General features: G+C 36.1%; 1 protein-coding gene across 1 annotated transcript in view; it reads left to right on the plus strand.

Annotated features, from left to right (window-relative positions):
* Window positions 1–13981, plus strand: part of EYS (eyes shut homolog) — a 900402-nt gene that overhangs the window by 467314 nt on the left and 419107 nt on the right. The window contains exon 29 of the mRNA XM_061989098.1: window positions 12807–13006. Within this exon, the coding sequence (XP_061845082.1) occupies window positions 12807–13006 (200 nt within the window). The remainder of the gene's footprint in view (window positions 1–12806; window positions 13007–13981) is intronic.

Consider the following 13981-nt stretch of genomic DNA (forward strand, 5'->3'; position numbering starts at 1 on the left):
TCTATTTGTGCAAGTCTGTGCCTTGAAGATACTCATAGTCACCAAACCACCTTGGAGAAGATGATTATGTCTGGCATAATAATGAAAAGCCCTTACATTGTTGGACACACTTTGGTGAAGTATTTAATTGATGTAGACTTTTTCAGGTTTTATGCCAAGTAGAGTTTAATCAGATGTTTGGATATGATCCTTTTAAATGTGTTTGATCTCATGAGAAAGTCTGGTATGAGATCTGCCTCCCCTTTCAATACTGTGATTCTGAGTTGTCAATAACACATTCCAAAATGTTATTCAAACTTCTATTTAACTGTGTGTGGTGGTTTAGCCAGGTGTCCATCAAGTCACAATATCACTCTCCCTCCTAAACTGGACAGAGATAGAGAGAAACATAACCAGCAGTTTGTGAGTCAAGATAAGGTGAGAGAGATCACTCAGCAATTAGTGTCACGGGCAAAACAGACTCAACTTATGGAGAAAACCGATTGATTTATTAAACAAACAATAAGAACAGGGAGATGAGAAATAAAATTGAATCTTAAAAAAACCTCCCCCCACCCCTCCCTCTTCCCAGGATCCTCTTTCCTTCCCCCCAGAGACACAGGTAATGGGGGGAGTTGTGGTTAGTTCATTACAGATGGATTTGCTGCTTCTGCTTCTCAGGGGAAGGCCTCCTCACACTTCCCACTGTAGGGTCCCTCCCCACGGAGATAGTCCCTCACAAACTTATCCAATGTGAGTCCTTCCCGTGGGATACAGTTCCTCACAAACTGCACCAGCATGTGTACTCCCATGGGGCCAGCTCCTCACACCCTGCCCCAACGTAGGTCACCCACTGGGAGAACAGTCCTTCAGGTACCGACTGCTCCAGCCTGAGTCCCTCACAGAAACGCAAGTCCTGACAGAAAACCTGCTCTGGTGTGGGCTCCTTTCTCCCCACGAGCTCCCAGGTCCTGTCAGGAACTTGCTCCAGGGTGAGCTTCCCACAGATTCACAGCCTCCTTCAGGCATCCACCCACTCCAGTGTGGGCTCCTTCATAGGCTGCGAGTAGATCTCTTCTCCCCAGTGGCCTCCATGAGCTGCAGGACACAGTTGCCTCACCACAATCTTCACCACAGGTCACAGGGGAGCCTCTCTTTCAGGGCTGAAGCACCCTCCTCCCCCTCCTTCTCCACTGACCTTGGTGTCTGCTGAGATATTTTCACATTCTCACCCCCTGTTACTGTTGCAATTTTGCAATTGTGTGGCAACTCTTTCTCCTTCTCAAATATGTTATTCACAGAGGCATCATCTCCATCACTAATTGGCCAGGCCTGGGTCAGCTGCAGGGTCCTTGTTAGAACTGGCTGGCCCTAGCCCTGTCAGCTACAGGAGAAGCTTCTGGCACATCTTTATTTAAAGAAACCATGCCTGTAGTTCCCCCGTGCTACCAAAAGATCTGGCCCAGGAAAAACCACTACACTGTGGTATGTATGTAGGGACCTTCCATTATTTTTTCATATATAGCTAAAAGTACCACATAACTGAAAATATCTCATTTTATGTAAAGGAAGTATGGTCTATAACTTTTCTGTTGAAAATGCATGACAGTCTCACATAAGGAGTAAATCTATCTGGAATATTATCTTCCACTTCCTTTACAGAAAGAAAAAGTCAGAAAATAAGTAATTCTGCTCAACAGAGTGTGCATCATATTATATTGCAAATCTATGTGATTATCATCTGTTGCCAATGCTAATATAGGATACCCTTGGGTAATATTTTCTCTAGCAACATCCATGATTTACACTTTCCTCCATTTTAAGAGAATAAGAGAATAGATGACCTGTACACAACTGCATAAAATCATATTCAAAAGATAATCACATTTCATGTTGAACTGTTTAAGAATGCATAGATCAGAAATTCATAGAAAGAAACAATATACATATATATTTGACAAATAAGTCTGTCAAAGTGATGGCTTCATTTTCTGATATTCATTCCATTTGCATGCAATGTGATTCCCTGATTAGACTGTGCTGCAAGTGTCATATTTTTAAGGGCTCTAACACTGCATTCATCCTACTTAGACGTATATCATGTCTATGCAAGACTTACAGTGATGAACGAGGCTTTCTGACTGTGTAGAGATGTGTGCCTCTGAACAATCACAGCAGAATGATGTGTTACAATTATTTTGTTCTAGGTTAACAGTAACCATTTTTTTGTTAAAAAAATAATTAATTAATACAGGTAAATATATTTCAATATTTTATTCACTGGAAGATAAATTTATTTGTGTTAAGGTTCATGCAACTGTATTGGGTGTAGGTGCCAAGGTTTTGTTTAGAGGGAAAAAATGCAGGAGCAGCCTCTGTGAGAAAAGGCCAGGGGCTGCCCTGTGCTGGACAATCTGTTCCAGTCATCTCCAGCAGAACCACCACAGGACAGAACTGAGCCTCTCACCCAAGATGGTGGCATCTCTATGGAAACATATTTTAAAAAGTGTATAACTGCCTAACAGAGAGAAGAGTGAGAAAAAAACGTATGAGAAGAAACCCAGCTGATATCAAACTCAGTGAAAAAAGGAGGGAGAGGAAGTGCTCCCAGGGCTGGAGCAGAGATTTTTCTGGATAAATCCTTGGAGTTTTTCATCCTCTACATGTGTAATATTATTTGCAAGAAAATACATTTTAAGACTTTCTCAAGTTGTCTAATAGTTTTAGGAAAAAAAATAAGCACTTGATATCTTTATACATAGAGCCTATAACTTTAGCATATCCAATATGGAGTGTGGATTTTGGAAGTTCCCTATCTACTTAATTTTTAAATTGCTTTTTCATTTCTGGATTTCATTCAAGAAAGATTAAGAGAAAAAAGATATGCACAATATGAATTAGTTGCAACACACGTGGTTTAACATTTTCATATTTTTGAAATTATAAGATTAATGTAACTGAAAACTGATCTTTTCTCTCTAATACAGGTAAAGTAGATTGCTAATCTGGTCAGTAATAGCGATTATTGTTATTGATAGACATTTCTTATTTTCTCATCTTTTTTTTAACGATGACTAACAAGAAGTCATGGGGAGTTGTGCTTCTTCCATGCTCAGCTACGACTGTCTCATATTATCAAAAAGGGAGCAAAAAGGATTTAGAGTCAGGAGAATATTCAACTTGTTAGTGTTTCTTCTTGTATCTGATACAATACTATTGTCAGACTGCATCCTAGTATTATTTTATTTGGTCTGGTTTTAGTAATCTTTTATTTCTATTTTCATAAACTACAGAAACAAAGGGGAAATCGGGAAAAATAACTAATTTTCTACACAGAGGCACACAGATGCTACAAATGCATATGCAGAGAACAACGTTCTCCTAGTCAGAGCAGATAAGCAATTATTCACCAAGACTTGTCAGTATGCACATAAGACATGAGACTAGACTGTCCTACAATTACCTGTGAACTGATTCAGGAAAAACAGAATTCAGCTTACCTGCCTGAGGTGCCTTCGTGAAAAGTGGTTGTCTATGCATGCTAGTCAATGAAAATGTGGTGAATATTCAGTCAGGTCTGCAGAGTTGTCCAGATAATTTTGAAATGGATATTTGAATTTCATTAGTGATTCTAGACTCCACTGTCTGAGATGACTGGGTCTGAATGGACTATAATAGCCAAGCCAGAGAGTGGAATCCTCTCCCAGAATTCGCTCTGTGTATATGGAGAATATAGGTGTATGACAAACATCGATGAATGTACAAAGAGCCTTAGGTGAACTCAGTCCTCTTTATAGCAGCTCTGTAGGACATTTTCACACTATTGTGTAGTTGTACATATCACTGACCAGTTTAAAGGGGGCTGAGTAAGTAGTTTATTGAAAGAATTTAAACTAACATAACATTCAAACAAATAAGGTAGTTTATGCTCAAGATATAGATAGGTAAATCTAAAAGTAGGAGGACAGGAAGCTACCCACTTTATTTTGCAAAGTACAACATCTGTGTCCACTCACTCATTCAGTGCATGCAATACTCCATGGACCTCCTGACCTTGAGGTAATAAGTTTAAGTTCAGTGATTGAATTAGAGATTCTATTAAATTGAGAAGTAATACGAAAATAGAAAATAGAAGTTGGAGAGGTAGAGAAATGGATGAGATCTACAAGAATGTTGCAGAAGAGTTGCACCTCCAAAGTGGTGAGCCCTCTGAGGACATTCCACTGATGTATATATATATCTGGTCTCTTCCATAAGAAAAGCCTATCAACTGATATAACAGCATCAAGGATATTCTAGCAATAGAAGGTGTCTTGAAAACATAGGTACATAGTTAACTGGATTTATGACAGTAAAGAAACTTTGGATACAAAGTAACCTCCTTTGCATCTGGAAAGACAATGGATCTCATAGTATGTCTGGAGAAGTTACTTCAGTGTACTGTAAAAGAGTTGATAATTGCGACTTGTGTTGGTAATCAGTAATGGAGGAAAGTGTTGGATGGATATTCTGTAGGTTATAAATTTAGGCTGGTTGGGAAATAGAAGTCTAGGAGATGCATCTGGCTTTCTTTGAAAGACTGAGAGTTCCACATGAGACCTGAGAGACAGAGATTCAGCCCCAGTGTGAGTAAAATGCTAGTATAGACAAATGCAATTCAACTGCATTTGAAAATGGAAAACCTTTTTAAATTGGAGGAACCTATAGAAGAATAGATTACATCTTTATCATCACAGAACGTGGCTGCTGAATTAAGATTTAAATGATTGTAGGGGCATAGCTAAACTAGATACTTGGGAAATGATGACAAATATAGAAAAGTACTATTTAAGAACTTAAAATCAGAACATGATTGATGTTCAGCATGCATCTGAAGAGACTAGTATCTGGCTCAAGAGGTCTTAATGACAGAGGTGATGTCTGTTAGTGATGATAATACAGCCAGGTTTATGACTGTACTATGAGAGAGAAGGCCAAATAAATCCATCAACCTTTAACAAATGAAAAGCTTGCCCACATGGGAAGAACAGAAAAGTTGGTAAAGCACATTAGTTCAAATGTTGGCAGGAAGTTCAAAAAGCTAAAACACAAATTGGAAGGTATTTTGTAAAGGATACTCTAACTTGCAAAAATCTCTTCACATCCGTCAACACCAGGATGCCAGGCAGAGAACTAGTGAGATGGCTTGATGGCTTGAGTGAAAAATGGACACTCAGACAGGGCAAGGTCATCATAAGAGAAGCTCAGTGAATTCTTTGCATTTGAGGAATGCCAGGACTTACAAAATGGAGAGTGAAAAGGGGGCAAATAAGCTTCAGTGTAAGATGATAATCTTGCAAAAAATAGCCTAATACTTACCTGCAACTGAATTCAGAAGTGTTAGTTACAATTTAGGAATCATAGAATCATAGAATGGTAAGGCTTGGAGAGAACCTATAGAGATCATCTAGTGCAATCTCCCTGCTAAAGCAGGTCTGCCTAAATCAAGTCACTCAGGAACACATCCAGGCGGGTTTTGAAAACCTGCGGAGAAGGAGACTCTACATCCTCCCTGGGCAACCTGTGCTGGGACTTCCTCACCCTTACAATAAAGAAGTTTTTCCCTTAAGTTTAAGTGGAACTTCTTGTGTTCAGGATTTGGTCCATTACCCCTTGTCCTATCACTGGACACTACAGAAAACAGTGTTACCCCATCCTGTTGACATCCACTTTTAAATTTTTGTAAGTATTGATGAGGTCCCCCTGCTGTTTCCTCTTCTCCAAGCTGAACAGTTCCAGGTCACACAACCTTTCTTCATAAGGAAGATGCTCCAGTCCCCTGATCATCTTGGTGACCCTGCACTGGACTCTCTCCAGAAGTTCTTTGTCCCTTTTGAGCTGGGAAGCTCAAAACTGGACACAGGACTCCAGATGAGGCCTCACCAGGGCAGAGGAAAGGGGGAGCAGAACCTCCCTCCACCTGCTGGCCACACTCTTCTTGATGCATCCCTGGATGTCATTGGCCACCTTGGCCACGAGGGCATATTGCTGGCTCATGTTCAGAGGTGCTCTCTCTGCAGGTCAACCCCCATCCTGTACTGGTGCATGGGGTTGTTCCTCACCAGGTTTTTTCCAGCAGTATTATAGAGAGAATATTGGGCCAGATACAATATATTGCTGCTGTTGTTGTCTAAAAAATAGCTCTACTTACAAAGAAAAATTTCAAAGTAAAATATTTTTGTCACTTTGAACTCCTTTTGAATTGAATTACATTGGATAAAATAAACATTCTGAAATATGGAAATAAGTTTTCCCAGTTTATTCCACAAAATGTTGTATGCATACACTAATATATATATTTCACTAAACGCAAAAGCTTTTTAAAGTTAATGAACAATATGGATATTAAAGAAAAAATTACAAAAAAATAGACTAATAATTTCTTCACTAGAAAAACATTTTTTTGTTATAGTGTTGTGAAACGTAAAATAGAAATAAGCATCTGGAACAGTCATGTCAGTTCCTAATGTAATGACTTTTTCATGGTAGCAATACTATTGAGATTTATCCCAAAGTAAAAGTGCATTTCAAACTCCCATTTGAATGGTAAAGTCCATAACTTAGCAAACCACATAGCTGAAATTAAGTTTTAAATTTGGAAAAAGAAACCTGAGCCTTTTGGTCTCTTAACAGCAGTTGTAACAGTATCAGATCGTTGAACTCATGATAAATTAAATAAACTGTGGTTAAAAAAAAATAAATTACTGAAGTGCCTATGCATGGTTTCTGACTAATGCACTGAACCATGGCTGTTTTGCATAACTATGAAATCATATTAAAACATTAATTGTAAATTTCTGATTAATACTGTAAATTTTTTTTAAATCTAAATTCAGGTGCATTAAAAACCATATGCTTTAGCCCAGTAATTAGTTTGGAAAGTGTTTATTTATAGCATTGATTTCTACCTACTTTTTTAAGATTCTAACCCAAACCCATGGCCATGTGGCTTTTTTTTATTACAAAAACCTTCACTTTCGACCTGAGAATATAGTTGCCCTCAGCCTTGTTGTTAAATGACTGGAAATATGATTCTTTAAAGATCTTTATTTTGAGGTGCAGTATCTAAATTTGAATTCCTTTCTTATCTCTTCCTTTTCAACTCTATCAAAATCAGGTTTTAAAACTGTTGTTCTACCTTCTGTGAGTCAGTGGCTTCCATCTGGAATCCAGTTTTCTCATAAATATCAGGATGCTTACTTACACTCCCTGAACTGATATTTAAGCCACTATCTGTTTCTGTTTCAAGTGTTACCTTACACTTAATCACTTCATAGTTGTCCATAGGAAAACCAAACAGCAAATGGCACTTTGGGCTTAATATCATAAGCATTCACAGGAAATTAAACCATATCATGCACCACATACTTACAAGTATGGCAAACGATAGATTTGGAATTAGGCTATGTATATTTCTGGATTTGCATGTGTAATTTATGTTAAGAATTAGTCCATTTTATAGTTACCTTTTTAATATAAAGTAAAACTTCACCTCAATAAAAATGTATCGATCATCACAATTTCTTTTTGCTTTTAATCTCTTATATAAAAATAGATTTTTAAGTATTGTTAGAAAGATTTTTTTATTTCTAACCAGAGATTTCAAGGACAACTAATACAAAATAGTCTTTACTGTAGGAAAAGGGAAAAAAATTCCAAATTTCTAAAATGCATTTGTAGATTTTGTTTTAAGAAATAATATTGAGGTCATACATTATTTAGAAAAAATGTGAATTTTTATTATTCTTATTAATTTACTAAAATGTGTCCCCTTCATAATTATTTCAAGCTATGGATTGTGACTTTGAAGATATAATGTAATAAGTAGAAAGTTAGGGTTTCTTAGACTGACCTCAGTTCCAAGGACAGAAGTCAATATGGACCCATAGATTTGGTTAAGGGAGCAGCATGGCTTGAATAAAGTGTTGTGCCTTTCTAGGTCATTCACTAGAGTCCAGATTTCAGAATAATTCACCGCCAGCAGAACCAGTGAGCTGTATCATGACAGGTGGGTTCTCTTAAGGGAAAGTCACCTCCTTCTAAGTACATCCAAGATATACTATTAACATTCCAAGAGCAAGAAATAATAAGTTATTGTGCTTCAGTAAATGTAATGGGTAATTTTTGTGTTGCTTGACCCAAGGTCTCTTAACAAAATCTACCCTTAAAAGAGCTGCATAACTAGAAATCTTAATATTCTTTCAGGTTTTTTTTTTTTTGTCTTGACTTTAAATTGTCTTGCTATGATAAGAAAATCAGTGACTTAGAGACAGAAAATCACCGTCCTATTTTCCTTTCTGAAGTCTGTATACTTCTTTCATTAACATCCCCATGAAACCTAATACTTGTATTTCACTTATGCTTTCCTAAAGCATAAGGTTCAGAGATATATCCAGTCTTTATCTTAAAACAAGAGTTAGAAGACCAACTACTTTTAAGAATTTTGCAATGGACTCTCAGGAGTAAAGTTGGGTCTTTAGCTGGACATACCTGGATTTGTGAATCCAGGTACTTATTTTTGTACTTTCTCTGGAAGTTGGCACACTCAATACTTCTGATGGAAATAACTGCACTGCCAACACTTCTCTCTCCATTTTCTTTGTGATATACTAAATTTAAGAACACTCATAAAGCCATCAAGGGTTCTGGAACTTTTTATTGAGAAGAACTCACACTGACTATTGCTTTTAATAGCTAGAAACAGACCTGTACTCCATGAATTTGTATAATCATTTTTAACATTTATCATGTGAAAAAGAGGTGTATGATGTGATAATGTTTTTGAGAAAAAATATGTCCTAAAAAATTTTTAACTTATTATTTTCCTTAGACTCAACTTACACTTCATCTAGTACTTAAATAATTTATATTTGACACCTTTTATAATAAACAGATGCTGGAATTTTGCACAGTGTTTCAGTTTCCACTACCCATAAAAAGAGGAACAATCTTCCATAGTATTGTAATGGGAGTTCATCTTGATAGCTTGTCCATTATAACTTTCCAATTCTTTCCAAGGTCACTGCCTGTTAATAGCACATAAGCTCAAAGGATTTCTTGTTAAATCAAAGTGGGAAAAGGGTATGCTTCACAGGAAAAAACAGATTCAGAAAAAAAAGCTTTCTGAAAGGGACTCTTCCTTTGGATGAGAATAAAATGTGTTAGATTGGCTAAGTGAAAAGTTAATAAAACCCTATCCAAATAAACAGTTGTATCATTTATGTTTTGTTAAATTTTATTTATTTATTTATTTTTAAGGGAGATTATTGAAGCTATTTGTGCTTCAAAAGATGAGCTGGGAAGGAGGTATTGGTATGCTGTAAAATGTGAGTACTGGGCATCATTTACACATGTGATGATGTGCGAGGAATGAGCAAAGCACCTCAGCTGAAGTTAGTAAGGGACACTTTATTTTTGTTTGTTTGCTTTGATGACAGTGGAAGGAACAAATCCCTTCAGAGTAAGAAGAACGTGACAAAATGAAACCTGAGGATAGCTCTCTGACCTGATTTCCTTGGAAATGGACAGCTGCAACCCTGATTTGACTGAAGTTGCCTATGAAGGGAACAAAGTAGAAAACGGGAAGGGAAAATGTACAGGGCAATGACCATCATAGAAAAAGCTAGGCAATGCAGCTCATTTTGGCAGGTACTTGCTCTGATATGACAGAAAAAAAAGTTTTACAGCCTATGAATAAACAGGTGTGATGAATTAACATTGTCTGGTTGCCTGATGTCCACCCAGTCACTGCTTCTCCTCATCAGGATGGAAGAAATAAGAACAGTTTCTGAGCTAAGATTAGGGCAGGGAGATTGGTCATGGTTACCAATTACCATTATGAGTAAAACAGATTCAGCTTGGGGAAGATTAATTTAATTTACTGTCAGTGAAAAACTAAACCACTTTCCTCTCAATCTACCAGAAAACATGCTCCTGTGCAGGCTCTCCTTCTGCAGCTCCTGTGAGGAGTCTTATCAGCAAGTTGTCTCCATGGGCTGTATCTTCTTCTGGAACTACATCCACGTGCTCTGACATGGTGCTCCTACATGTGGCAGTGTGGCTATCTGCTCCATTATAGTCGTTTATGGGCTGGAAGAGGGCAACCTGCTTCAAAATAGTCTTCTCTGACCTTTGTGTCTGCAGGGCTGATTTTCACATTTCATCTCTCATGCTTTGCTTCACAACTGTTTTTACTCTTTCTTAAATACACTTCCCCAGAGGCATCACCGTGTTGTCTGTGAGGCTCAGTTATGTCCTGCAGTTGGTCTTTTGTAGATAACTAGAATTGTCTGTGCCTAGCACAGGGCAGCCCTGGTGTCTCCTCACAGAGGCTGCCCCTGTTTTACTCAATGAGGTTACTTGTAAAATTTTGGTAGGGTTGCTGTAAGTTTAAGACTTTGCCTTTGAAGCTTGAAATTATGTATTTTTAACTTACAGATAGCATTTCAGAGTTTGTAAAGGTTAAAAATACCCATTGAAAATAATGAGATTAAAAAATGTAAATAAATGAGCAACTATGACACTTTTATACACCAACAAATATGTGTTTTGGAATGACTAAAACAATTAAGCTATGTTAATATTTTTGTAGCTTTCAGGTTTCTTACTCAAAAGCAATTTTCCTTTGACAGGATTCAATTCCTTCTAGGGAAGAAAATGAAGACTATTACTTTGGGAACAGGGCAACTGATGTGCCCAAGAGTCCTTTTTTCCTACTATACTGTGGAAGAGAGAAAATATTTCTAGGACTATGAGCCCTTGAAACTGTTGCTCTGATATGGGAACTGTTTGGTTAAGGATCATAGTTAAAATTCAGTATCATATTATAAACAAGAAGATAAAACTGACATTGTGTTGATGGTTAGGCGAGCTTGTCTTCAGGGAATCAGAGTAGCTGAGAATTTTCTGTAGAGACAGCTATTCCCTAATGCCAAGTTTTAAAGTCAGTCTCTGGTAGAATCTGAAATAGGCGAGACTTGGTAGCAGCTGTGTTGGAATAACATACTATCTAAAGTCTTTGGTCCTTTTGACTATGAACTACAGAATTTGGTAGTAGTGTAGCAGCTCACCAGCTTTGAGATAAAGTTATTTGTGGCATTTTTAACATAGCTGTGTGTCTTCATTGACACACATTGAAGAACAATGCAGACTAGCACATCTCTGGTAACAATGCACTCTGTTTTTTTACAAGACTAATTATGAACTTTTAACGGCAGTGATAGGTGTGGTTTCTTTCCTAAAAACTGTCTCATTTTTATGTTATTGTAGAAAATAATTACTGTGAGCAGTTTTGTGAAATTTCACAACAATATATTCCATAGAAGAAAATGAAAAGATTTTACATTATGTTCAAAACTTGATATGACTGTGATGATGTATGGAGCCAAAGCTGTGAATATTTGTCTGAGCTTTAAACTTATCTTTAGTTACTTTATTCTGATTGGTTTGGTTGTTTTGATTTTTTTGTTTTTTTGTTTTTTTTTTTTAAATTTAAACTCTGGAATTATAATCAAGGGATAAAACCACCCATTAATTGATAGATTTGTAATTTATTCTGCTAGTGGACAAAGCTCTAAAAACAGAAGTAATAGAGGTGGATATAAGTGAATAGAAGTTAAGAAAACTAGATAGGAGAAGTTGCTGGAATAGAAAAAAAAAAAAAGCAGAAAGTAAGAACTGTGAACTGAGATTTTTTTTTTACAAATAAGACAAAGACTTTCACTGACCAACAGCAAATGTAATTAGTATAGTGAAACACTACTTCCAGAACTTAGACATGGGATTTTTGGCAGTCCGTGGAATTATCTTCGTCTTTCTGTGGGATGTATAATTCAATTAATTTATGTAATGTTCACCAATAAATCATCTTACATATACCCAGCTGGAGAGCTTAGAGGAAAATAAGTTGTTTTCTTACAATTCCTCACGGATATCTGAATTAGCATTCTGTCATAGCAACTGTAGCACCTGCAGGAAATCTGGATGCCCTTGGATACCCCTAAAGGATTAAACCTTCTAAGGTTACTTAAGTGTGAGAATAAATTTTAAATACTGAATTTAGCTAGACTATTTAGGTGGTAGCAGGAAAATAAAACTCCTTTGGGTTATAGGTAAAACTAGGTTTCTGTGCTCAAGGGCAAACCCACATTTTTTTTTACACTGGCAGTTGAACTAGCTAAATTCTCTTGTAATTCTGGAGAAGTTTTAATTTGCTGCTACTCTACATGTTCTCAATTTTATGACTTTCACATTACCTTTATCAGAAGGAAATGTTATTATCTGAATATGTAAACAATTCTACATATTTCTCCTTGTAATATGATGCATTAACTGGTAATAAGAAACCATTTATCAGGAAACACTGAATAAAAGTTTGTGTGCATTTGTTAATATACATTATTTTTTATTCTTTCCAGAATTGTCTTACTAATGTGACTTTTTCCCTGCAATGGATCTTATTATAAAAAACTTAGGAATAATTGTATAAACTATGGCTCAGAAACATGTTTTAAATTTTTAATAAAGAAATCATGAATGGGAAGCACATGCTTATTGCTGTGTTTCTCCAAGATTGACTAGTAGGAACAAGCATGGTTTCAAGAGTGAGCATGAGTTGTAATCTCTACATAGACAAAAATTGCCTCAAATTAGAGACTTTTATTTATTAGACCATAAAAAAGTCCAAAACTTTTTCTAGTCTGCAGTCTCTTGCACTTACCGTTGAAATTCATGAATAAATAATGTGTATTAAAGCTGTGTAGTCAATGTGTTACTATTTCTCTCCTCAGGAATGTGAATCTGCTCCCTGCATTAATGGAGGTTCTTGTCAAGATGTAGTCAATGCATTTGTTTGTACTTGCCTGAGTGGATACACTGGCAGGTTTTGTGAAGTTGATGTTGACATTTGCAGTGAGCCCACACTGAACTCAGTGCTCTGTTACAATGGAGGCGTATGTATTGATGGACCTGGAATAACTTTTCATTGCAGGTTAGTATGAATATCGTCATGTAACTGCTTTAGTTGATACTCTTTGATTTGCTAAGATTTCAGACAGATGTTGTTGCTGTGTGCAGTATATGAACTCAGTTGAATTTGATGCTCAATCTAGTGCTCTTAAATATTGTTATCTTAAAATATCACTGTTTAACATCATGTCTTTTTATCTGGAAAACCCTTATAGTGCTTTTCAGAATTACAAGTGGAAGCTTCTGACATAAACTGACCTAAAAAAAATTTAAATAATTGTATTTACAGATATGTATGTACTCCTGTGTTTTGTGCTCAGAAAGAAAACTAATTTACAATCAAATTTAGATGACAGGTAGTTTTTATAGTATGTATGCACAGGTATATATCCCAAGAAATTTCTTATGAAGATCCAACATCTTCATTCTCTGACTGTTTAAGGCTTTTGACTAAACATATGTAGTCTTATAGCTTATATACTTGCAATATAGCAGAGCTCCTTTAAAATTAAGCTACTCTGTAGATTGAATATGTTATTCTCTACTAATAATAAACATATCAACTCACAATTATTAAATCCATGTTCAGTTACTACATTTGTAGAAATATTAAATACTAGGAAAAGATTTTATATGCATATTTTAAAATGTGTCATGAATTTTTTCTCAAATACAATTCCATGTTCAATATCAGGTCCAAACCTGTCCAATGTTAAATCAAGAATGATCATTCTTAGTTGTGTGTAATAATTTGATAGCTTTATAATGTAGTCTAAGAAATTAAACCAATTTAATTTCTTAAGAAATTAAGAAGGTAAAAAAATAAATGTATTACATAAATCTGTGGCTCAGTTTTCACTAGTTGATCCCTTGTATCCTTTTCTTAATAATCATGGAATTTCATTACTATTCAACAGAATAACATGGCAAATGGCCTCTGGACAGTCAGGAATTACAAATACAATCTCCATGTGTCAAATGAGATATACTAATTATA

This window comes from Colius striatus, chromosome 2 (assembly GCF_028858725.1).
Source record: "Colius striatus isolate bColStr4 chromosome 2, bColStr4.1.hap1, whole genome shotgun sequence".
Taxonomy (NCBI): domain Eukaryota; kingdom Metazoa; phylum Chordata; class Aves; order Coliiformes; family Coliidae; genus Colius; species Colius striatus.